The following is a 24,091-nucleotide window of genomic DNA, read 5'->3' as shown; positions in this document are numbered from 1 at the left end:
GAGAAATAAATAAAAAAGACATCTTGTCTTTTTCCTAAAACTTTTAATATCTTTATATATTTAGGATTTCATTCCCTAATCTCTACTCTTAGTTCCTAAAATAATGGCCCTCAAATGAGTTATTTATTTATTTATAATCTTGATATTTTTATTGCATTTTGCTACTTCTGCTTCCCTCTTGTGGTATGTATTCATGTCACCCCCCCTCGCTTTGGGATTTTTTTTTTTTTTTTTAATGATTTGCTTCTCATTATAGGAACTTGGAAACAACTCTTTTTTTTTTTTATTTTCCTCCAAAGTTTGTCTGGATTAACAGTGGTGTTATGGATTTTTATTTCGTGTAGTAAGACTTGCCTTAAATACACTCCAATAAGTTTAATATATTTTAGAGGGAAAATGATCTACATTTAAAAATCAAGAAGGGAATAGATGCACTTGGTATTAACTATACTCGTACCTCCTTTTTTAAAATTAAAAAACCTTTATTTTAGGGACGCCTGGGTGGCTCAGTTGGTTAAGCAGCTGCCTTCGGCTCAGGTCATGATCCCAGGGTCCTGGGATCGAGTCCCGCATCGGGCTCCTTGCTCGGCAGGGAGCCTGCTTCTCCCTCTGCCTCTGCCTGCCTCTCTGTCTGCCTGTGCTCACTCTCTCTGACAAATAAATAAATAAAATCTTAAAAAAACAAACAAACCTTTATTTTAAAGTAATCACAAACCCACAATGTAGCTGTTAAGTGTAGAACAGAGATTTTGTTTGCCAAAACATTTGAGAATAAGTTGCCAGTCTAATACCTTATTACCTCTCAATACTTTAGTGTGTATTTCTCACAAATAAGGACATCGTCCTACACAACTGCAATGAAATAATTGGGACCAGGATATTAACATTGGTACAGTATTCCCACCTAATGTCATGTCCCTTAATCTGTCTAGAATAGTATCTTTGCTTTCTTTAATGACCTTGACACTTTTGAATATTAGAAACCATTTATTTTGTGGGATATCTCTCAGTTTGGATTTGCCTGTTGTATTCTCATGATTAGATTCAGGTTATGCATATGTGGCAGGAATATCACAGAGGGATACTGTGTTTTCTCACTGCATCCTTTCAGGTGGGATGTGATTTTGATTTGTCCCATTATTGATTGTGTTTACCTTTGTCACTTGCTTAAGTTGCTGTCTGTCAGGTTTCTCTACTGTAAAATTACTCTTTCTTCTCTTTGTGAAAGGATTTTGTGGGGAAATACTTTGAAACTATATACAAATCTCATTTCTCATCAAAATCCCAGTTTATTCATATATTTATATCTATATGAACTGATAGTTTTCTATTTTATTCAATGTGTAATGCTCAAGTTGCTCTTGATTTAGCCAGTAGAAGAAGTCCCTTCATGCTGACCTATCACTCTTTGAGCCTTCTTTGCTTTCTGGTAGAAGATATTCCAGTCACCACAGGATTCATTCTAGTTTTCTCTTATTCCGTAAGAGTTGACCTCTCTTCTCTGGCAGTAAGAAACTTGGCTTCCATTTGATAAATCCCAGTGAATATAACAATCTCCCATTGTTGCTACCACCCACTCCCTGAGTTGATGTCTTTCTCAGCTCGTTTGGGCTCTGACACCCTGCACTGGGATGTTCCCCATCTTTCCCTGGGGAAGCCCTCCTCATCCTACTCAGGGTCTGATACTGCGCACAAGGCTGTCCCCATGTGTGGATACACTCTCATCTCACTTAAGTTCTGGTCCTCCATTTCAAGCTTCCCTCCAGTGAGGATCCCTCATCACTTCACTTGGGCTCAAATACCCCTTCTTGAATTGAGAAATTAAAGTCTTTTCTCTAAATAATCTTACACTAAAGCACTTCTAATTGTATTTCAAAATTTTGCAAGTGTTGGTTTGGTATTATGTTTAGGTCAATTTTTATTCTTAACCAGGGATTGGCCATGTAGTAAATATTCTTGGCTTTGTGAGTAAGTAGGCAAAATTGAGGCTATTACATAGGTACTTAGATAACAACATGTAAAAACCGTTCTTAGATTGTGAGCCTTGCAAAAATCAGGTGACATACCAGATTATTTAGAATTTTTTTAAGATAACACTGTTACTATGATCAGAAGTTATAAGATGCCATTTATGCATTTATTCATTCATTTATCCGTTGTATAACAAACGTTGTTAGCCCCAATGCTAGTTGCTACAAAGATGTATCTTGTAAGGCAGGTGCCATTGACTGATTCTATAGCTGAGAGGCTGAAGCTGTGGTTCAAGTAATTTATTAGTTAGCTAACAAGTTAGCTAGTTAACAAGTTAGCTAATTAGTTAGCTAACAAGTTAGCTAACAAGTGAAGGAAAAATATTATTTGTTGACTTTCATCCTGTAGTTTGATAGTAGAATCCATTCATTGATTAAGGATTCATTTATATTTACCACAGTATTGAATATTGAAAATGTCTCGAGTTTCTGGATTAATAGTTTGCTTCTAGTTTATAACCTTTCTGTGAACTGCCACAGTTTGATACATGTGCATATTATGTATGGTCTATAATTCATTATTTAAATATAAGTGTGGGTTACACTAACTTTTAAAAAGGTTGCATCCATTTGGTTGGTGTTTTCTTAAGGTATGGTTTGGAGAAGACCTGCCTCTAAGTCCACGGAGTCCTCTGACCCCCAGACATGGGCCAGGTTTGGCTGATGTTTGTCAGTATGATGAGTGGATAGCTGTGAGGCATGAAGCCACCCTGTTGCCCATGCAGGAAGATCTGTCAATCTGGCTCTCTGGTTTATTAGGTAAGGCTTGAAAAGATACTCAAAATTGTAGTTTTTTATTTACTAAATATTTATTGAAAATCTTACTCTTTGTTAAGGAGTGATTGTTCCAGAGGCTGAGGATACTCTAGTGAATGGAATATTTGATATCCTTCTTCTTGCAAGCTTATATTCCTGTTGGGGAGATATTTCAATTCGCCCTGAACCTTAGGGCTTGGATAGTAAGAAAGGTTGAGTCTTAATAAAAAAGGTCTATAGTAATCTTTGAATAATCAACATTTTCACTGTTAATGTTAAAACCTTTTTTTTTTTTTTAAGTATATAGGTCTGATTTGGGATCTCTATTACTGATGTGCTCCCCCCGTCTCATATAAGCATGAGATTCTGAGGGGAATATATATTGTAATTAAAATGATTGCTACTTCTGAGGGATTGAGGGGCAAAGGCATGTGAAACCTAGGAGGAAGTGTCAGCTTGGAGAATATCTGGCTTCATATTTCTTTATCAGTTAGACTAGGAGTGCTCTGGACTATCTCCCAGAAAAACAGTTTTTTTAAATTTAGATTTTTATTTATATATATGACACAGAGAGGGAGATCAGAAGTAGGCAGAGAGGCAGGCAGAGAGAGAAGGGGAAGCGGGCTACCTGCTGAGCAGAGAGCCCGATGCAGGGCTTGATCCCAGGACCCTGAGATCATGACCTGAGCTGAAGGCAGAGGCTTAACTCGCTGAGCCACCCAGGCGCCCCACACGCTCTCTTTTATTTTTATTTATTTATTTTTTTAAAAGATTTTATTTATTTATTTATTTGACAGACAGAGATCACAGGTAGGCAGAGAGGCAGGCAGAGAGAGAGGAGGAAGCAGGCTCCCCGCTGAGCAGAGAGCCCGATGCGGGGCTCGATCCCAGGACTCTGGGATCATGACCTAAGCCGAAGGCAGAAGCTTTAACCCACTGAGCCAACCAGGCGCCCCCACGCTCTCTTTTAAATACAGAATTTCATCTGTGGCCTTCCCAAGATAATTAAAAACACTATACACTCTAATTATCTCATATCAGTTTGATGATTTGGATAGTTTTTTAAAAGCTTACTATGTAATAATAATCATTCTAAAGAAGGGATTTTAGAGGCAAAAAGTCTGGTATTCCCTAGGCATTTGTTATGCTATTATCTTTAATTTTAAAATAACAACAAAGGCCATGTTATTTTTGGAGAATCTTTTTCTTGTGCAAGCAGTAGTAATGTGCAGTGAATCAAAACTTAATCTTAACAGTTAATATTGAAATTTAAATATTCTGGTTTTTAAGAAATGAAATAAAATGTCATTTTATTTTTTCTTCTCCATCACAGATATTTTTGTTTCTGTTGTCTTTCACTTTATTTCACATTATCTGTTTTAACTATAACTTCTAAGAATGAATACTTGGAGTCTGATCTAATATTTGTCCTGTGTTTCAGCTATAATCTAATTACATTTAATTAAATTTATCCATATTGTTTGAATTTACTGTTTCTAGTAGAATCTTAACTTTGAAATATGTTTTTAGGTATTGAAGTTAAGGCAGAAAGATTATTGGAAGAACTTGATAATGGAGTACTATTATGCCAACTGATTGATGTTCTTCAAAACATGGTGAAAACTTTCGAGTCTGGAGAACCCAGGGTAAGAACATGTTTGACAGGAGGTGATTTTATCTATCTGTCTATCATCTATTTATCTATCTATCTATCTGTCCATCTGAGAGAGCAAGCAGGGGGAGGGGCAGAGAGAGAGAGAGTATCTGAAGCAGACTCAACACTGAGCCCAGAGCCCAATGTGGGGCTGCATCTCATGACCACGAGCAAGATCATGACCTGAACTCAAACCAAGAGACAGACACTTAACCAACGGTGCTACCCAGGTGCCCTGACAATCAGTGATTTTATACTTTGGTACATATTAATTTGTTTTTGTACATTTCTTATCATATCTGAAAAGTTGCAAACTTCTACCCAACTATGTATAAGACCTTAGATAATTTACCTAATCTTGCAAAATGGGAGAGTTAATATTTATGTTGTCAGATTTAATTGCAAGGATTTAGTGAAATTAAATGAAGTAATGTATAAATGGTATTTAGGTTAGTGCCTAGTGTAAGTAAATATCCAGTAAGTAGTTATATCTCCTTGAGAACAATACTCATATTCTCACTTGTTTTGAGAGTTAAATGAGAAAAGAGCTTGTGATGGTTCCTGGGACAGTTATTATTTTTACTACTATTATTATTACCATCATCATCACCAACTTTATATTCCCCATATTTTGTCTTGGTGGTAAATTCTATAATTTGATTGAATGAATAATTATTTTTTTTAGGGAGTGTTCCTCCGTTGACCCTGAAATCATGATTTGAACTAGATAAGGTTTCCTTTCTTTTTATCGAACGTGGGTCACCTATGAGACCTGGGGTCTGTGAGTGTGGCATCTGGATACTCACATAGGGTTGGTAGAAATATAAATTGCTATCATCTTTCTGGGAGACAGTGGGTGATATATATCACATTGAAAGTAAAGTATATCTTTTGATACATAACATAATTCTCCCAGGGATTTATTCTAAGAAAATAACTACAAATTCACAAAAGTGATTGTGCAGAAAAATTTAAGAACAATATAAATGCTCATCAATAAAGAAGTTGTTAACAATTAATTATGATACCTAAACTGAGTGGAATGCTTATCTATTCATTAGAAATTACTATTTTAATTTGTTATTTTTCACCCCAAAAGATGCCTGCAGCCTTTTGTTAAGTGTGTATGCACACATACACATACAGATCAGATTGCAGACTAGCGTGTTTGTGTAGCATTCTGTATGTACAAATATGCGTACCCTTGTGTGTAGAGATGCCCACTAACATGTAAGTGAGAAGATTTCAGTTAACAATTAGAAGAACTCACAAGGCCATTTTATTTCTGGAAAATACAACAGGAAGGGTATATAAGGAACTGGTAATAGTGGTTATCTCTAGGAAGAGAGAGGAACTGAGTGGTAGAGATGGGAGACAGACTTATATTCCATTGTGCCTACTGCAAAAAAATCTTAGGCATAAATTACTTTTTCAAGTAAAAATTTAAAACAGAACTAAAACCCCTGTCTCAGCAGGATTATCTAACTATTCTTGGTCCAGATAGTTAAAAAATTAGGATTCTATAAAACTTAGACTGTTAATTTCAAAGACTTGAATTAAGAATGGGCTACTACTTCCTTATTTGACAGTCTCCTCAAGAAACTCAGAACCATATTTATGAATCTGCAAATAAGGAAGTAAGCAAAAATGAGTGTTCCATTAACCTTTAACATGGCAGTAATTTTGTGTTGTATTGAACTGTGTATGGAGAGACATTTAGAGATGTGCTTTGGAATTATTAGACTGTCATTTTTTGTTTTAATTAAGACTCTTTTGTCATTTTAAGAAGAAAGAGGTTAGAGATGCTTGATCCTACTGCTAATTTTGACTTCCTAGGAGTCATTTTCTGGAATATACTTAAAGTGAATTTTGAAGATACATTTCCTCCTAATGTTGTGTAGCTTTTAGTCAGATTCAATACACTGAACATTTATTTAGTAGTATTAAAATGGATATCTAGTGAGAATATCCTTGATATGAGTTTTTGAAATTAGTCTTTCATCTTTTTCAGAATTTTCCAATGAGAAAAGTGCCCTGTAAGAAAGATGCTGCCTCAGGTTCATTCTTTGCTAGAGATAATACTGCGAACTTCCTTTACTGGTGCAGGCACATTGGGGTTGATGAGACGTACCTCTTTGAATCTGAAGGCTTAGGTAAGTATTGGTGTCATCATTGTGTTTAATGTTTATTAGGGTATTTTTGTATGTCTCACATCTAATTTTTTTTTTCCCAAATAAGGACTCAAATGCCATATCTCATTTTCCTAGAAAAACTTATATTTTAAATATGTGTAAAACAATTGGAGAATCAGATTCTAAACAATATAGATTAAGCTTTTCATTTATAGTTAAATATCTTATATATTTAGAATGCCCTAGAAATATTTTACTTCCTAAATGAGTTGGCCAAGGAAAGGTTCTGGACTAATGCTTTGCTAATTAATGTTTTCATCAAGTATTACTCTACCAAAGTCTAAATTACTAGCAATTTCTTTTTGACTGGATAATTACAGAAATAACAGAAGGTCAAATGGTGTATACTCACAGTATTTAGATTTACCTTGTACACAGCAGTTGCCAAGTTGATCATCTAAACAGATTCATGTTTTTGACAATTCATTTTAAAAGTCATGCTCTGCCAAAGAATTATTGACATATTATCTCGTTTTCTTTAAGTCAATAGAATTGTCTTTGCAGTGACTAACTTGAAAGCTACCTAAGTTTTAGACTACTATATATATATTTCCTTAGAGCATTTGTACACATACATGTATAGAATTTGTAACATTTTGATAAGAGCAGTAGCATACCAAGTGTGGGTGGAAATCATGAGAGTAGTAGCATACCCTGGTAGAGAGAATTATGTTATCACTGACATTGTTTAGAATTGCTGGTTCATGGCAATAATAAAAAACAAATTTTTAGGTGGTATTATTATAGTTTGAAAATTCTCTGAGCTAAAAAAAAAAAAAAAGGAGTAACTAGTTCACTGCCTTAAGCAAAGATTCAGTTTATTAGGTAACCATGTGTTCACAGTTCCATACCAAACATAAACAGACAAAATAAACTAAAAACGGAACAAAATAAAATAAAATTTTCTGACTGTGCACAGTGTTGTTGCCTGCGCATGGGGTTGGCTGCTCCCATTGCTACCCATTCGATATGCCTCTGGATATTCCTATCCAGTATACAATTTAAAAAAAATGTAATGGGTTGCTGTTCTACTTCCCATTTTGCATCCTGCTTTAATCCAGGTGTGCTGATTTTTATTGACAATGAGGTTGATTTAATGGCGTATATAGGTTGTAGAGATCAAAGGAAAGAGGAAATGCTTTGAATTCTCTAGTTTCCAGTTTACTGTTTCTGAAAGGATATAAAATTGTATATTTCTTATTGTTAGTAGAAGCCATCTTCTGACTGTCCTGATGGTCAGCATAGGACTAAATAAAGCACTGCCGATAACAGTAACTCCTTTCTAGGCATTGAACTGATGAGCTAATATTTTTACTTACTAAAGGTTTTCAGAGATAAGGCTCTAAATTTTTACATTTTGCTAGGAAATCAAAGCAAATAAAAAAACCCCAAGTATGCTATGGTTAAAGTATGCTTAAAAGCTACTTTTAAAAAAACAAGTTTAATAAAAATTTCAGGACAGATTCCTTTTGGTATGAATTTAAGATTCAAATATAGGCCTTCTTATTGCATTGGGAGGGTATACTTTGTGCTTTGGGTATATAATAGATAATATTCATAAATCAAAGGAGAACTGCCATTTCCATTGGGGGAGTCAGTGTGCATGTTATTCATCATACATACGATTATTCTGTTAAGTTTCAGAAGTTTCCTAGAGCATTTAACTCTAAGGACAGGAACAGAAAGGTAGATGAGCCACATCTATAGATGGCATCTATGGATTTGCATATTGTGGACACTTTAAATAAATAGAATCATACTATATGTGGCTTTTTGTGTCTGGCTTTTTTCATTTAGCATGTTTCATTTACGTCATTGCATTCAACAGTACTTAATTCCTTTATAAGGCTGAATGATTCCATGTATGGATATACTACTTTTTTTTTTTTTTTTAAGATTTTATTTATCTATTTGACAGATGTCACAAGTAGGCAGAGAGGCAGGCAAAGAGAGAGGAAGGGAAGCAGGCTCCCTTCTGAGCAGAAAGCCCAATGCGAGGCTCGATCTCAGGACCCTGAGATCATGACCTGAGCTGAAGGCAGAGGCTTTAACCCACTGAGCCGCCCAGGCGCCCCATGGATATACTACATTTTTTAAAAACTATCATCTGATGGACATTTTGATTGTATTTTCTTTTTGGTCAGTATGAATAATGCTGCTGTCTACATTTGTTTACAGGTTTTTGAGTGAACATGTTTTTACTTCTTTCAGGGATATACCTAGAAGTGGCATTATTGAATCGTATGGTAATTCTATGTTTATCTTTTTGAGGAACTACCACTCTTTTCACAGTGGCTACACAATTTCATATTCCCACTGGCAGTGCAAAACTTCACATCTCTGCCAACACTTTTTTTTTTTTTCCTATGACTGTCCTAGTGGATATGTGAAGTGGTGGCTCATTGTGATTTTGATTTGCATTTCCTTAATGACTAATGATGAGCATTTTCATGGCTTATTGGCCACTTGGTGTGTCTTATTTGGAGAAATTTGTCTTCAAATCTTTTGCTCATTTTTAGGGGCTTATTTGTCTTTTTTGGTTGACTTGTAAGTTTTATTTATTCTGAATACTAGGCCCTTATCAGATATATGATTTGCAAATATTTTCTTTTTTTTAATTTTAAAGATTTTTGTTTATTTATTTGAGACAGAAAAAGCATGAGCAGGAGGGAAGGGTAGAGGGAGGAGCAGGCTCCCCGCTGAGCAGGGAGCCTGATGTAGGACTCGAGCCCAGGACCCCGGGATCATGACCTGAGCTGAAGGCAGATGCTTAACCGACTGAGCCACCCAGGTACCCTTGCAAGTATTTTTATCCAGTGTTTGGGTTACCTTTTCACTTTCTTGATAGTGTCCTTTGATGCATGAAAGTTTTTAATTTTGATGAAGTTCAATTTATTTTATTTTTTTTTTAAAGATTTTATTTATTTATTTGATAGAGAGAGAGAGATCCCAAGTAGGCAGAGAGGCAGGCAGATAGAGAGGGAGACGCAGGCTCCCCACTGAGCAGAGAGCGCAATGCGGGGCTCCATCCCAGGACCCTGAGGTCATGACCTGAACTGAAGGCAGAGGCTTCAACCCACTGAGCCACCCAGGTGCCCCTGAAGTTCAATTTATCTTTTCTTTGACTACTTGTGCTTTTGGTGTCATATGTAAAATACTATGGCCTAATCCAAGGTCACACAGATTTTCACTTCTTTTTCCTTCTAAGAGTTTTATAGTGTTAGCTCTTATGTTTAGGTCTTTAATCCATTTTGGATTATTTTTTGTATATGTTGTGAATTAGGATCTAAATTCATTCTTTTGCATACAGATATTCAGTTCTAGCACCATCTGTTGAAAAGACTGCTGTTTCCTTACTGAGTTGTCTTGCCACTCTTTTTAAAAATCACCTGAACACAAATGTCTAGGTTTATTTCTGGACTCTCAGTCCAGTCACTGGTCTATATGTCTGTCCTTATGCCAATAACACACTGTCTTGGCTACTGTAGCTTTGTTGTATGTTTTGATATTGGGAAGTGTGAGTCTTCCAACTTTGTTCTTGTTTTGGCTATTCTTTTATAATTCTGTATGAATTTTATCACCTTAACCATTTCTGTAAAAAAGGCTGTTGTAATTTTGATAGGGATTGCACTGTATCTGTAGGTCAGTTTGAAGAATTTTGTCATCTTCACAATATTATGTCTCCCAGTCCATGAATACAGGATGTCTTTCTATTTATTTGTATCTTACTTAATTTCTTTCAACAATATTTTGTAATTTTCCATAAACAAGTCATAAAATTCTTTGGTAAAGTTTGTTCCTAAGTACTTTATTCTTCTTGAAGCATTGTAAATTGAATTGTTTTTTAAATTACGTTTTCAGATTGTTTATTGCTGGTATATAAGGTGAAATGATTTTTGTATATTGATCTTGTATCCTTCAACTTTGTTGAAACTAAGTTTGCTCTAATACTTTTCTTTTGTAGATTCCATAGGGGATTTTTATACAAAGGACAGTGTTATCTGAATGGAGTTAGTTTTCCTTCCTCCTTTCCAATCTAGATGCCTTTTATTTGTTTTTCTTGCCTAAATGCCCTGCCTAGAACCTCCCGTACAGTTTTGAATAGAAGAGGTGAGAGTGGACATCCTTGTCTTCTCCCTAGTCTTAGGAGGAAGAATCTCAGTCTTTCACCTTTAAGAATGATGTTAACTATGGGTTTTTCATAGATTCCATTTTCAGATTTCTTTCCATTCCTGTAAAGTTTCCTTCCATTCCTAATTTGTTGAGGCTTTTTTTTTTTTAAATTATGAAGGAAGTATTTGATTTTTGTCAAATGCTTTTTCTCTGTCTACTGAGATAATTGCACATTTCTTTTCCTTTATTCTGTTAATATAGTGGATTGTATTGATTGATTTTCATATGTTGAACCAACCTTGCATTCCTGGGATAAATCTCACTTGCTACTGGATTCAGTTTGCCAGTAATAAATTGAAGATTTTTACATCTATATTCATAAAAGATATTAGTCTTTAGTTTTCTTGTGATGTATTTGTTTGGCTTTGGTATCAGGATAATACTGACCTCAGAGAATGAGTTAGGAAGTACTTTTCTGATTTTGAAAAAGTTTGAGAAAGCCATTAACACATAGTCTTAAGCTAAAGATAGTTTAGAATAAAATTGAGGTGGTATATCTCTTCAAATAATATCTCCTGTTGAGAGATCTGAAATATAAATAATTTAAGTTACTAAGCCCTTAGTGTTTTAGACTTAACATGCTACCAATTAGGGTACATGCTAAATTTTCATCCTCTTCTTATTAGCCAGTTATTTTTAAATTTATGGATGATGATGATAATATGTAGAGAAAATGTCTTTTCTAAGTCTCCAAACAAGTAAACCTACTGTCTTCATTATTCTTTTTTTTTTACTTCTCCTATGCCAGAAATGTATTTCCCTGTTTAATTTGCCCTTTAAAATATGTGGTCTTATTTTTTCACAGTTTTGCACAAAGATCCAAGACAGGTGTATCTTTGTCTTCTTGAAATTGGTCGAATTGTGTCGAGGTATGTATTCCACATTATTTCAGAATTTCAATGTCATTAATTTTCTTTTTTTTTTTTTTTTTTTTTTTTTTTTTTTTAAGATTTATTTATTTATTTATTTGACAGACAGAGATCACAAGTAGGCAGAGAGGCAGGCAGAGAGAGAGAGGAGGAAGCAGGCTCCCTGCTGAGCAGAGAGCCCGATGCGGGGCTCGATCCCAGGACCCTGGGATCATGACCTGAGCCGAAGGCAGAGGCTTTAACCCACTGAGCCACCCAGGCGCCCCAATGTCATTAATTTTCTAAAAGCTACTTTATTTTAGATAGAGCACTATTTTTTATAAATAAAGAAAATAATTCTTGATTGAAATAAAACAACTTAATTTCCCTTTCTTTCTTTCTTTCTTTATTTCTAACTTTGTTCTGTTTTCATGAGCTGTGTCATGTGTCAACATCTGCTCACCCATGTAACTTGTTGTTATTTAGTATTAAACTGTAAAAGTTGTTGCTTAAATTTTTTAGACTAAGAATAAGGTAAGAGCATGTAAAACTCTCTTAGCAGTTGAAGGCAAGGCAAATCTTCTGGACACAAAGAGGTTCTGATAAGAAGGCTCAGGTTTAGTGTCCTCCATACCTAACTCAGCCCCATCTTTACTTTCAAGCTAACTTTAAAGGTGGCTGAGTTTCAGGATCCCTGGTTGAATATTGGAGCATCCAGTAATCCCAATATGTGCTGTAAAGTGAAGATTATATGTTGAATTTTTGATGGTCTGTGGGATATCAAAAAGCATTTCCAAATGTTGCAGTGAAACAGTTGGTAGAAGAGAATCAAATAGACGTCACTTTAAAAATAAAACATAACCTATTGTGATATGCAGGTAAGTGAATAAGTTGGACTTTTCTTGAGTGATGAGATCTCCTAACTGGTTTTCAGATATGGGGTTGAGCCACCAGTATTAGTAAAACTTGAGAAAGAAATCGAATTAGAAGAGACCTTACTTAATACTTCTGGGCCCGAAGATTCCATTAGCATTCCGAAATCGTGCTGTCAGCATGAAGAGCTGCATGAAGCTGTAAGTAATCGCTGTGTTTTCACAGTTGTGATGTGTCAGAGTCTCATAGTTTGCTGCAGGTAATGCTGTGTTTAAAAGAGAATGTTTCTTATTCAGAACATACACCAGTATTAACTACCACTCCCTGGTGAGTTTAGGGCACTATATGTTAAAGGTGATGCGTTGTTCATGTATGATGAGGAATGGATGTGTATGTAGTTGAGGAGTGGCGAGGCAAATAGGCTGGAATCCATCATGAAGCGTACTGGAGGCCACAAGAATTCATGGATTGTTTTTTTAATCATGGTAGTGTTATAATCTGATTTGCACATTATAAGGATTACTCTCATGGTCATGTAGAGGTTATATTGGTTTTGTTGTAATAATCCAGGCATACAATGATGAAAGCCTGAACTTGAGCAGCAGTAGTGAAGGTGAAGTAAAAGGAACAGTAACAGGACATATTTAAAAGGTAGAATTGGAGAATCCTAATTCTGATAGGGAGGGAGAAAATCTAGGATGATTTTTGAGATTTCTAAGTAAATAGTACACTGATACTTGGAGAATATAGGAGGAGGAAAAATTCTGAGAGCAAAATGATGGGGTTTGGGGAATATTCCCCTGACAGTGTTTGCAGACTTTTAGATGACGGGTCTCAGCTGGGAAGTCTTTGAGCTTTACCTGATCATTGTTATGCAGAGGTCACTAGAGCTGCAGTTGTCCTTGGCTGTATCTTCTGTAGTGACTCTAGTCTAGTAAGTGATGGAGATGAACTGAGTAGCAAACATTTTTTTTTGCTTCCACTGTTGTTTAGAATTATGGTCTTTTTCAGACTGTTGTATTTTATGAAAGTGCTTAATATACAAAATTATTTAAGAAATAATGAGTAAGGGCGCCTGGGTGGCTCAGTGGTTTAAGCCGCTGCCTTCGGCTCGGGTCATGATCTCAGGGTCCTGGGATCGAGTCCCACGTCGGGCTCTCTGCTTGGCGGGGAGCCTGCTTCCCTCTCTCACTCTCTCTGCCTGCCTCTCTGCCTACTTGTGATCTCTCTCTCTGTCAAATAAATAAATAAAATCTTTAAAAAAAAAAAAAAAAAAAAAAAAAAGAAATAATGAGTAAGTCATTACTGATAAACATTTGGAAAATGTTGCTTTGATTGTTTTGTTAATGTAATAAAAGTCTATAGTAAAAGATTTGGATATCCTTGCAAGACAGATTAAGAAAATGTCAGCCTGAATATTCTTTATCAGGCAAAAATATACTTACTTATATTATATTACTGATTTATATGATGACTGTCAATGTCCATATGTGACACAGTGATAATGCAATAGGTTAAAAAATAAAACTTACTTTAAATCTTATATAAACTAAAATAATGATAATTAAAAAAGAAAACATTGGCAAAATATTTTTTTACTGAATTGGAAAGACTATGTACAGTTTGATAAGAAAAGCATTTCCAGAAGGTAAATGCGTAAGGACTGTTGTTCACATAAGAGGAAAATATAGTGTTGAGTCTTGCTGAGAATCAAGGAATTAAGATACACAACTTGCCTCATTAGTAAAATTTCTTAAAATTATAAAACCTAGTGCTGGTAAATTTTGTAAAACTATACTTAGGGATTGCTACTAGTGGTGGAAAATGATGTAAACTTTTGAAAAACAGCTGACAAATTGTTATCAAGTACCACAAAAATGTTCCTCTTTAATTTTTTTGTAATTGAAGAGGAATTAAAAAGTAGAATAAATGAAAGTTTTTATTGCGCTATATATAATGGTGAAAATTAGAAGCAGGGTGAATACTCTCAGAGCAATGGCTAGGTGAATTAGGATTCATGATCTTAACAGAATAATCATTATATGTGATCATTATGAAGACTATGTAGCAACAAGAAAAATATTTTGTGAAAAGTGTGTATATATAGACAAACTGTAAGAAAAAGATGGAAAATAATCAATAGTTAGATTAGTGCCTTTATAGATTATTTTATCTGTTTCCTTTAGTTGTTTAATGTTAATTATACAGTAGATAAAACCAGAAGAGAACATTTTTTTATCCATAGCTCTTATTTCTTTTAGGCCTACTCCTTCCTTTAGATTGTGAGTTAATCCTAATTTTTACTGCTGAGTGTAAGTGGTATTTGGATATTTTAAACAAATAAAGCAAGTGACTTTTCATGTCTATATTCTTGTTGTGAACACTAAAAAGGAACACATGACTTTAATATGTTTATGGTATTTGAATACATTCAATGTCCACGTCTACATCCATGATCTACAGAGATTTTGCAATTGTGTTTAATGTAAGGAATAATTATCATCTGATTCATTATTTTGAGTGCTATATTCAGCTATATTTCTGTATGCTTATGATACTTTTGCTTATGCTTATGATAACTTTTATTGATAGAAAGTAGTGACTGAAAAAGATACCTCCTTTCAGATTACTTTGCTTAACATGTGTAAATAGTTCTAATAATTGTCAATTCTATACCCACATTCAGTTTACGTTTAGGCATTTTATGCCTGTGCTGTGTGAGAGCATGAATGTGTGTGTACACATGCATATATACTAGGCTATGAACAAGAGAAACATAATTGAATGGCTTATGATAGTTCTATTTATGATCGTATTATTTTGTTAAATAAATGATGTGGGGAGATAAAGTCTGGACCCTTCTGATCATGTCCTATTGAATCCACCTGTGGCTGTTCATTTTGGGTAGATAATGAAGACAGTCATGGATTTCTATTAGTGCTTAGCTAAATTAGGCATATCTGAAGAGACTTTGGTTTAACATCAATATGCAAGTTCAATTAATGAGTTTGTGTAGATATAGTCTGTGTGACAATTGAGAAAAATATTCATGGCCTTGCTTTTTCCAAAAATGTAATTTTTAGGAAAACAAAGTATTTTCCATGGTGACTGATAGCAACTTTTTTTTCGAACATCTCAACAGATGTTTTTATTTTTATTTTTTTCAAAGATTTTTATTTATTTATTAATTTGACAGACAGAGATCACAAGTAGGCAGAGAGGCAGGCAAAGAGAGAGGAGGAAGCAGGCTCCCCGCTGAGCAGAGAGCCCGATGGGAGGCTCGATCCCAAGACCCTGGGATCATGAGCTGAGCCGAAGGCAAGAGGCTTAACCCACTGAACTACCCAGGCACCCCAGATGTTTTTATTTTTTAATCAGTTTATAATAATTTCCATATTTTAAGTATAGAACTCCTAAACTTCTTTTTGTATTCATTTTTGTAATTTTTTAGATGTTTACTGCAGTTAAAAATTCTGTAAGCTCCTTGAGGGATAGAAGTAGGGACTTGTCCCCAATTCTCATCTACTTAGCAGACTATTAAAACAAAGTGAGCACTTTTAGAAAAATGCCTCTTGAATTCTTTAGAATTTCACCCAATCTTGGTGAATAGATATAAATTTGCCTCTGGTTATTTTAACAGTAACTTTGGAACAATCTAGATACCCCCCTCCAAATGTTTAACATAGTTTTAAGGGACAAGTGAGAATTCCTACTTAAAGTTTATCTGACTGGCCTGTCTTTGACTTGACACAGATATATTAATCCAGGGCATAAAACAATTCAAGTTTAATAATAAACTCATGTATTTCCTATGACTTAATGAATGTGTTTTGAATTGACCTCCCTGTTGTTCACATTCACAGACCTCCAGTGCTCAGTGAATACACTAGGACCCTGATTAGACTTAGGCAGAGAGAGAGAGAGAGAGAGGGAGAGAGAGAGGTGGGGTAGGGAGGGAGAAAGGGAGCCTCAGACTTCATCCCTAGGGCTCCTGGCTGGCTCAGTCAGTAGAGCATGCGACTCTTGATCTCAGGGTCCTGAGTTTGAGCCCTACTTTGGGTGTGGAGCCTACTTTGAAAGCTGAGAGAAAAAAGGCTGTCACTGTCAGCTTTTATTAGATTAGTTAATATCTAACCTCAGTATCTGTCGAGGAGCCTGGCTGGCTCAGTCTGTGGAGCATGTGACTCTTGATCCTTAGGGTCATGAGTTTAAGCCCCATGTTGGGTGTAGAGATTATTTTTTAAAAAATCCTAATCTCAGTATTTGTCAACAAGTAAAGGAGAGGTAATAATAAATGGTTCAACTGTCTTTAAATTTTTATCTTTTGATTTCCCATCTATCAAATAAACCTTGCATTTTAATGTTAAAATTTTTTGTCATAAGCACTAAATTTTGTTTGTTTTTAATCTTAGGTTAAACATATTGCTGAAGACCCTCCCTGTAGTTGTTCCCATCGATTCTCTATTGAGTACTTATCTGAAGGACGGTACCGACTTGGGGATAAAATACTCTTTATAAGAGTAAGTCTACCATTTATATCCTATTTACATAAAGGTCTTATTTTGAAATTGGATTTAACCAATTCCTTTTGCTTCCCTTTTACTTTTTAAAAAATTGGAATAGGGAGTGTTATTAATGGAAGAATTTTACTGTACAGGAAAAATATGGAATACTTGCTTTCACGAGTACATATGAGTTTTGGTAGACACCTTTAACACAATAAACTACTAAGGATAGCTAAGACTATTCAGACATTTAAAATAATTGTGGGGAAAAATACCCCAGCTATTTTATTCCATTTTTCAAATTTTCTAAAAAGGCATGATTTCCCATCATAAGAAGAAAAAACTAAAACAATACATGTAATAAGATTAAATATCAGTAATAAGAAAAGGAAGTCGAAATGTTGCAGTTTATAATAATGTATAGATTGGGTCTTAAGTATAAAATCTTTTCTCATTGACACAGCATCAGTGTATTTACCAATATCCTGATGTGCATATTCATTTCCTTCCTTTGTCCCACCTGTGATCTGCACTTGATTAACTGTCCCCTTTATTGGTAAAGAGATTGAAGTTTCACCTGTTTGGCATTCTGTCCACTTCTGATATAAGAGCTCTTTTATTTCCAATCTAGGAATATAATATAAAAATGTTTAAAAATATTTCACCATCCATATTTTAAAATTTCATATATTATCATTACCTCCTCACACCCTGCCCAACTCACATAGAAACATTTCCAAGACTTTCTGTTTTTTAATTAGCTTTGTTTTTTTAAGGCAGTCTGATATAATGATGGGAGCATGGGATTTGGAGTTAATGTTTGCAGGGCAATCTCCTACAATGGTGAAGAATTGCCTGCTGAATGGATAGGGGCCTGAAAATCAGCTGGGACTATGCTGGCCTACCCAGGATGCATCTTGGCTGCACAAAAGCGCCATTTGAGTTGGGCAGCCTGGTATGTTTGAAGCCAGGACTAAGCTGTGTGATTTGAGACAATTTCTTCAACTTTGCAGAGCCATAATTTTCTTGTCTGCAAAGAAGAACTAAATTGTAAATTATATTAAGGTTTTTGAAAGGTTAAATTGCTAAATTATATATATAAGTAATTTATTAAATTGCAAAGTACAAGTTTTAGTTGTTTTTTTATCTTTCTTCCATAATTTTTTTCTTTATTATGAGGCATATTTTCTGTAAGTCCTCATTTCTCCTTCTCTTCCTTTCCTTCCACCTTTCCTCTCTCTTTTCTTCCTCTTTATTGAACAATATTGCCTTTGCAATTTTGTATATTTGCAATTTGGATTTTTAGGATGCAAGTTGTGTGCAAAATTTTTTTTTTTACAAATTAGAGGACTTATATTTAATTGCACGATTCAGTATGAATTAAATTGATAATTTTAATAATGTAAGAAATAGGCTATCAATTTATATTGAAGCTGCTGGCAAATACTCTGACTTTCATAGATCATAAACATCACAGATTGTGACTGCTAATGAATTGGAACTGTGAACCTTACGGGCTTTTTGTTTATTTGTTTTTTTTACTTTCTTTTGGGGGAAAAGATGCTTCATGGAAAACACGTCATGGTCCGTGTTGGTGGAGGCTGGGATACTCTTCAAGGATTTTTGCTTAAATATGATCCTTGTCGAATATTACAGTTTGCTACACTGGAACAAAAAATTCTAGCCTTTCAAAAAGGAGTTTCCAATGAAAATGTACCTGATTCGTCTGCCAGAACACCTCAGCCTCCTGAAATGAATCCTTTGTCAGCTGTTAACATGTTTCAGAAACAAAAATCAAAACCTGGCACACCAGTTGGTATTCCAAGAAGCAAAGAAAAGCAGGTACATCCACTGGATGGGTTGCTGCCAGCATCTTCCCTGAAAGGAGGGAATCAGGGCTCTGTGTCAGTCCGTTCCAAATTGCCAAATTCTCCAACATCATCTTCTCATCTTAAGCTCAAATCTTCAAAAGGCATCACAAAGAAACCACAGGCTCCTTCAAACAAAGCAGTAGGCAAAAGCACTTCTTCACCCACTTCATCAAGAACCACACCTTGTGAATCTCAGTCATTGAGAAAACTTATCTCATCACACAATACTCCTCAGGCCAATCTTGTTATGGCCCAGAAGCCCAGAGATGTGCCTGAGTCTGCACTTGTGCCAAATAAGTCTTCTGGAAAAACTGAACCAAAGCATTTGAAACACACTCCTATATCTTCCAGGGATAATGCAGAGTCTCATTCAGCGGCACATTCAGATTCATCGTCAAAGCGTCCAAAGCCACCTAAGGCAAATATACATGTAAGGCCTAAACCTTCCCCCTCTCTCCATTCCCCTGCAAAAATAACAAAATCCAGTTCCAAAACTACACCTACAAGTCTAGGAACGCGGTCTCAGCCCTCTGATAGAGCCCCACAAGCTGGGGCAATGCCAGCACACAAGCTTAAGTCAGCCTTAAATTTAAACCAGCCACTGTCCGTATCCTCAGTTGTACCTACAAAAACTGCACAGGAATCAAAAGATAAGAATATGGTTTCAGTTGCCAAAAAGCAGCCCCAGAATAAAAGTCCATCCCAGAAGATAGGACCCAGCTCCTTGAAGTCCCCTGGCCGTACCCCACTGTCTCTCATGAGTCTTCCCCAGTCCTCCGTCAAGACACAACCTGTATCAAAGTCAGCACAGATGGCCACTAAGAGCCAGTATTCAGCTAAAGGGCCTCCAAAAACTGGCAAAGCCCCAGCTTCAACCAGGAAACCACCCTCATCTGGTAAGGAAGCAGTTAGTGGAGATAAAAAACCCACTGCAAAGAAAAAGGAAGACGATGACCATTATTTTGTTATGACTGGAAGTAAGAAACCTAGAAAATAAATACAAATGCATCCTTTAAGAAAACGGGAAAAGAAGAGAGTGAAATATGTTAGCATCACATCTTAAAAGTTTCTCCTGTGGGTGTTTGTCTAAATAGGTTCAGATATTAGGAACAGGAAGGTGAGGGTTGGAGGTTGGGGATGGGTAGAGTGTGCATCAGAATTCACATTTCTGAATTCGCCAGAGGTACCCTTTTGAGGCAGACAGTTGTAAAATCATCAAAATGTTCTTACTAATAATAGATATTGATATGGTTTTTAATACATAGCATCTTTGTTAATGTCTGCCCTATAAGGGAAATGTAGAGCTAAATAACACTACTAGGGTTATAACTATAGTTGTTGAATTTTTGAATATGTATTAAATATGGAGTTTATATGCTGGCTAATAGCAACAGTGGTGCTCTTAATATTAGTTATCACATTTTAATAAAATAGCAACGGTTTGGCACTTGTCTTACAAAAGGCGCCTAATTTAATTTTTTGATCAGGATTACCTGATTGAACAATACTAAGTACCAATGGCTGCTGCTGATTAGCTTGATGTTACTCTAGGGTTGGTAGAATCCTATTACTTAACATTTTTTAAGCTTTCCAAATCAGAAAGAACTGATTTTTAACTGGCTTATATTAAAGTTGTTAATATTTTATTATATTTTTGTTAAAAATAATTTGTAATATTTTTGGTAAAAAAAAACCCATAAGATATTGAAATATAAATTGAAATTTGGTAAAAAAATGAAAAACAAACCCAAGACTTTTTATATGTTATTTATAAGAATCTACACCTTATATTTTAGATGGATGCTGTGCAATGTGAAAGGGGAAACTGAGTTAGTAACTTTTAGCATATTAAAAATATTTTTAATATAGTTTCCTCTAAGTGCAGATATGAATTTTTACATTAAAATAATGTTTTAATATCAGAATTATGTGTTCACTATCCTAAAATTAAGGTGTTACTAAAGCATCTTATGGTGGTGCTATATAAAAATTCTGTCATGTGATTGTTATTTTTCTTTAGAGATCACAATGCCAGTTTTAATTAGACCCTTCCAATTATATTAATTTTCTTTAATAAAATCATGCTGCTTTCAGTTTTTCAATGGCAAGTGGACAGTATAAATGCAGCGTTTTCTGCTCTGTGGGTAGATTCTCCAAGGAACATATCCACATCATGTAATGACTGCATAGGTTCTACTGCTCTAAGACATTTGTAAATAATTTGTTTTTTAAGGGATTATGGCTATTTAAAAAAATTATTAATGTAGTTTCAGAAGTTTTAGGGGTGTGTTTAATAACTTTATAGTATTATCAGTTATTATAGGTTATTATATTCAATATTGAGGTTTGTGTTTCCCTATTAAGCTAAAATGTGTTTTCTAAAGAAAAATAATGGTTTACACAAATGTGTAATTATAAGATAATCATCTTAAGCTCACTACTAACATTCTTTAGATTATAAAGCAAGAAAACTTTGTATAAAACGAAGTGATCTTTTGTCTGAGGAATACAGTTAAAGTCAGAGATATATGCAAGCTAGTTTTTGGAATAATTGATACTTCTCTTCTTAAAAGAGAAGTAAAACCAAATACTTGGTTTAGTTCTGTTGCTCTGGGCATTGAGAGAATATTTACATTTTTGGAAAGTGAAATCAGTGTTCAAGAAGTGCTAGAAGCTTTACGTTTTTAGTGATCAGAAATGTTTAATGCATCTTCCAAAGAGGAAGAATTTAACGTTCAAGAAGTTTATTCCCCCATAAGATCAAACAATATTTCGGTATTGGTAACTTCTAGAACTTAAAAAATAATGCTATTCCAACCAACCTATGAAATAAAGTAGATTTTACAGTATTAAACAGTAACTTTTGTATTGAGAGTAATCAGGAGTAAAAGTATCCCACAGGCATCTGGCACAAATTCCAAGAATTTTCTTTAGAAAATTGGAAGTTAATTTATAAATGACCCTATTTTTCATCAGAAGGGAATTTCTCCAATTATATTGATGTTGCATGATCCCTTTCAAGATAAAGATTTTTAAAAATAAACAACAGCTGAAAAATACTTTCTTCAAATATATTTTGAAGTGCTCCTAAAGAGCTGGTATTGTTTCTCATCATTTTCACAATTTTTAAAATACAGTGTTGAAGTTGGAAAGAAGTTTTCATTTCTTCCAACTAAGAGTGCAAGATTTTAAAAGATTTTTCATGTTTCATATTTAACAAAATGAATTAAGCTTAAATTACTAAAGCAGCTGGTGGAAGAAATAACATGTATTTTCAAAAAAGAACGGAACGAGTTTTTATTTTTCTTTGCCAAAATTTGTGAACATGACTGGTATATCAATTTGATCTTTGGAGGAAAATGAAATGCTGGTTATTTTTAGATTGTTTGGGTTTACAGCGGGCATTTATGTCTTACGTCTTCAAAATATCTTGATGCATTATGTGACCTCTAACTTTCCATGTCACACGGAGTTTACAATTCTTAGTGGACAAGGGAAATTTTTTGAGAAACAGTTACTGTTCCTTCTGTGATCTTTTAATCTCTACCTGATTTAAAAATCTCTTACTTCCTTAAAAGCCTTCAATAACAGGTTGTTTTGTTACATTTGTACATCCAGGTTCACATACTGACTCTATTGATATCCAAATGTGTATATATTCTTTTCTTGTGCAGCAGTGTTTGTATCAGATTTTAACTTCTATTTTCTCAAGTATTAAAACTTAAACATATGCACCAAGTTCTCAGTGTGCTTTTTTGTGTGTTGGAAATGCATTCTGATCACTCAGTTCATGTGAGAAATTGTGTATATCAAGTACTCATAATTTGAGAATAGTTTTGATTTTGCTACCTAAACTGCCCTTTTCATTACTTGTGGAATTCACTTCACTGCTTCCAGGAGATTGTAAGATTCTGCCATTAAATAGCAGTATTTGTTTCCTAAGTTGCTGTATCTGTTAGCAGTTTGTCTCAGTAAGGCTCATACTTAATAATTACCAAGATAATAGAAATAATTTATCAGTTATTAGAGTACAGTTCAATAGATTATACCAGTCTTATGTTCATGGAAGGCTCCTGACAGTAGGAATTTCCAGTGCCTTTGTCTTGATTTCACACTCAGACACAAGTGAAGAGTCTTGCAATACTCATGTTTTTGTATATTCACGATCAGAGCAATTATAAAAAGCAGTTCAATATGTATTCATTAAGTATTTCCTGTGATATTTCAAAAAAGAAAACAGGAAAACACTACTTGGGCAAAATTCTTATTATATTTTCCTAGTTATTTGTGTGTGTAAAATTTTAAACTTAAATTCATGAGTTTATGAAATTTGGGGGAATGTTATGAAAACATTAAAAAACAATTGCCAGTAAATATGAAAATATAAAGAAATATTTTATTAAATTTAAGCTGCTTTCCTATAAATATACTGATTTTTTCTTATAGAAAAACAGAAGACTTGACCTTGAAGAAATAATACATGCAAAGATTTAGCAGTAAGTTTGTTAACTATAGCACATAGTAATATTGGTATAACCATAAAATAGAATACAAAACAGCCATTAAATTGATGTGGACATTAACTTGTCTTTTTATTTTTTCAAGATTTTATTTATTTATTTGTCAGAAAGAGAGAGAGAGAGCGCGCGCGCACAAACAGAGGGAGCAGCAGGCAGAGGAAGAAGCAGGCTCCTTGCTGGGCAAGGAAGGAACCAGATGCAGGATTTCATCCCAGGACCCTGGGATCATGACCTGAGCCAAAGGCAGATGCTTAAGTGACTGAGCCATCCAGGCATCCCTACAATGATTTATCTTAAAAGAAGTATGTATGGTGGTGAAGTGGTTTGTTTTTGCAGGACTGCTGTGATAAAACATTGATTTAGAATATTTTCTTTATTTTAGGTGTTCAGCCAGGGATAGCACAAATCTTATTTCATGGGATGTGATATCTAGGTTAATATAATTAATCTCTTGTGGAGAGTCCCTTAGAGTTTCATATAATACATTTTATTTAATATAACCAACTTTCTTAAGTTGCTTTCGGTAAATTATACTGGAATGAATGAATATAATACATAGATTAATGTTGGGTATGACTGTGGAGGACCTCTAGTGGTCAAATGTGATAGTATTGATGCACTTGTATCTACTCAGATCACCATTTAGTAAAACCTACTGAATGGTAGAGA

General features: G+C 34.7%; 1 protein-coding gene across 1 annotated transcript in view; it reads left to right on the top strand.

Moving 5' to 3' along the window:
• The window catches only part of GAS2L3 (growth arrest specific 2 like 3), a 36,082-nt gene extending 16,172 nt beyond the window's left edge, over nucleotides 1-19,910 (top strand). The window contains exons 3-9 of the mRNA XM_080811923.1: nucleotides 2,621-2,789; nucleotides 4,317-4,432; nucleotides 6,452-6,593; nucleotides 11,611-11,674; nucleotides 12,588-12,726; nucleotides 16,939-17,046; nucleotides 18,592-19,910. Of these exons, the coding sequence (XP_080668049.1) occupies nucleotides 2,621-2,789; nucleotides 4,317-4,432; nucleotides 6,452-6,593; nucleotides 11,611-11,674; nucleotides 12,588-12,726; nucleotides 16,939-17,046; nucleotides 18,592-19,899 (2,046 nt within the window). The 3' untranslated portion in view covers nucleotides 19,900-19,910. The remainder of the gene's footprint in view (nucleotides 1-2,620; nucleotides 2,790-4,316; nucleotides 4,433-6,451; nucleotides 6,594-11,610; nucleotides 11,675-12,587; nucleotides 12,727-16,938; nucleotides 17,047-18,591) is intronic.
• Nucleotides 19,911-24,091: the final 4,181 nt, after the last annotated feature.

Source organism: Martes martes (genome assembly GCF_963455335.1).
Source record: "Martes martes genome assembly, chromosome: 8".
Lineage (NCBI taxonomy): Eukaryota > Metazoa > Chordata > Mammalia > Carnivora > Mustelidae > Martes > Martes martes.
Note: the sequence above shows the minus strand (reverse complement) of the source record. Positions and strands in the feature narration are given on the sequence as shown.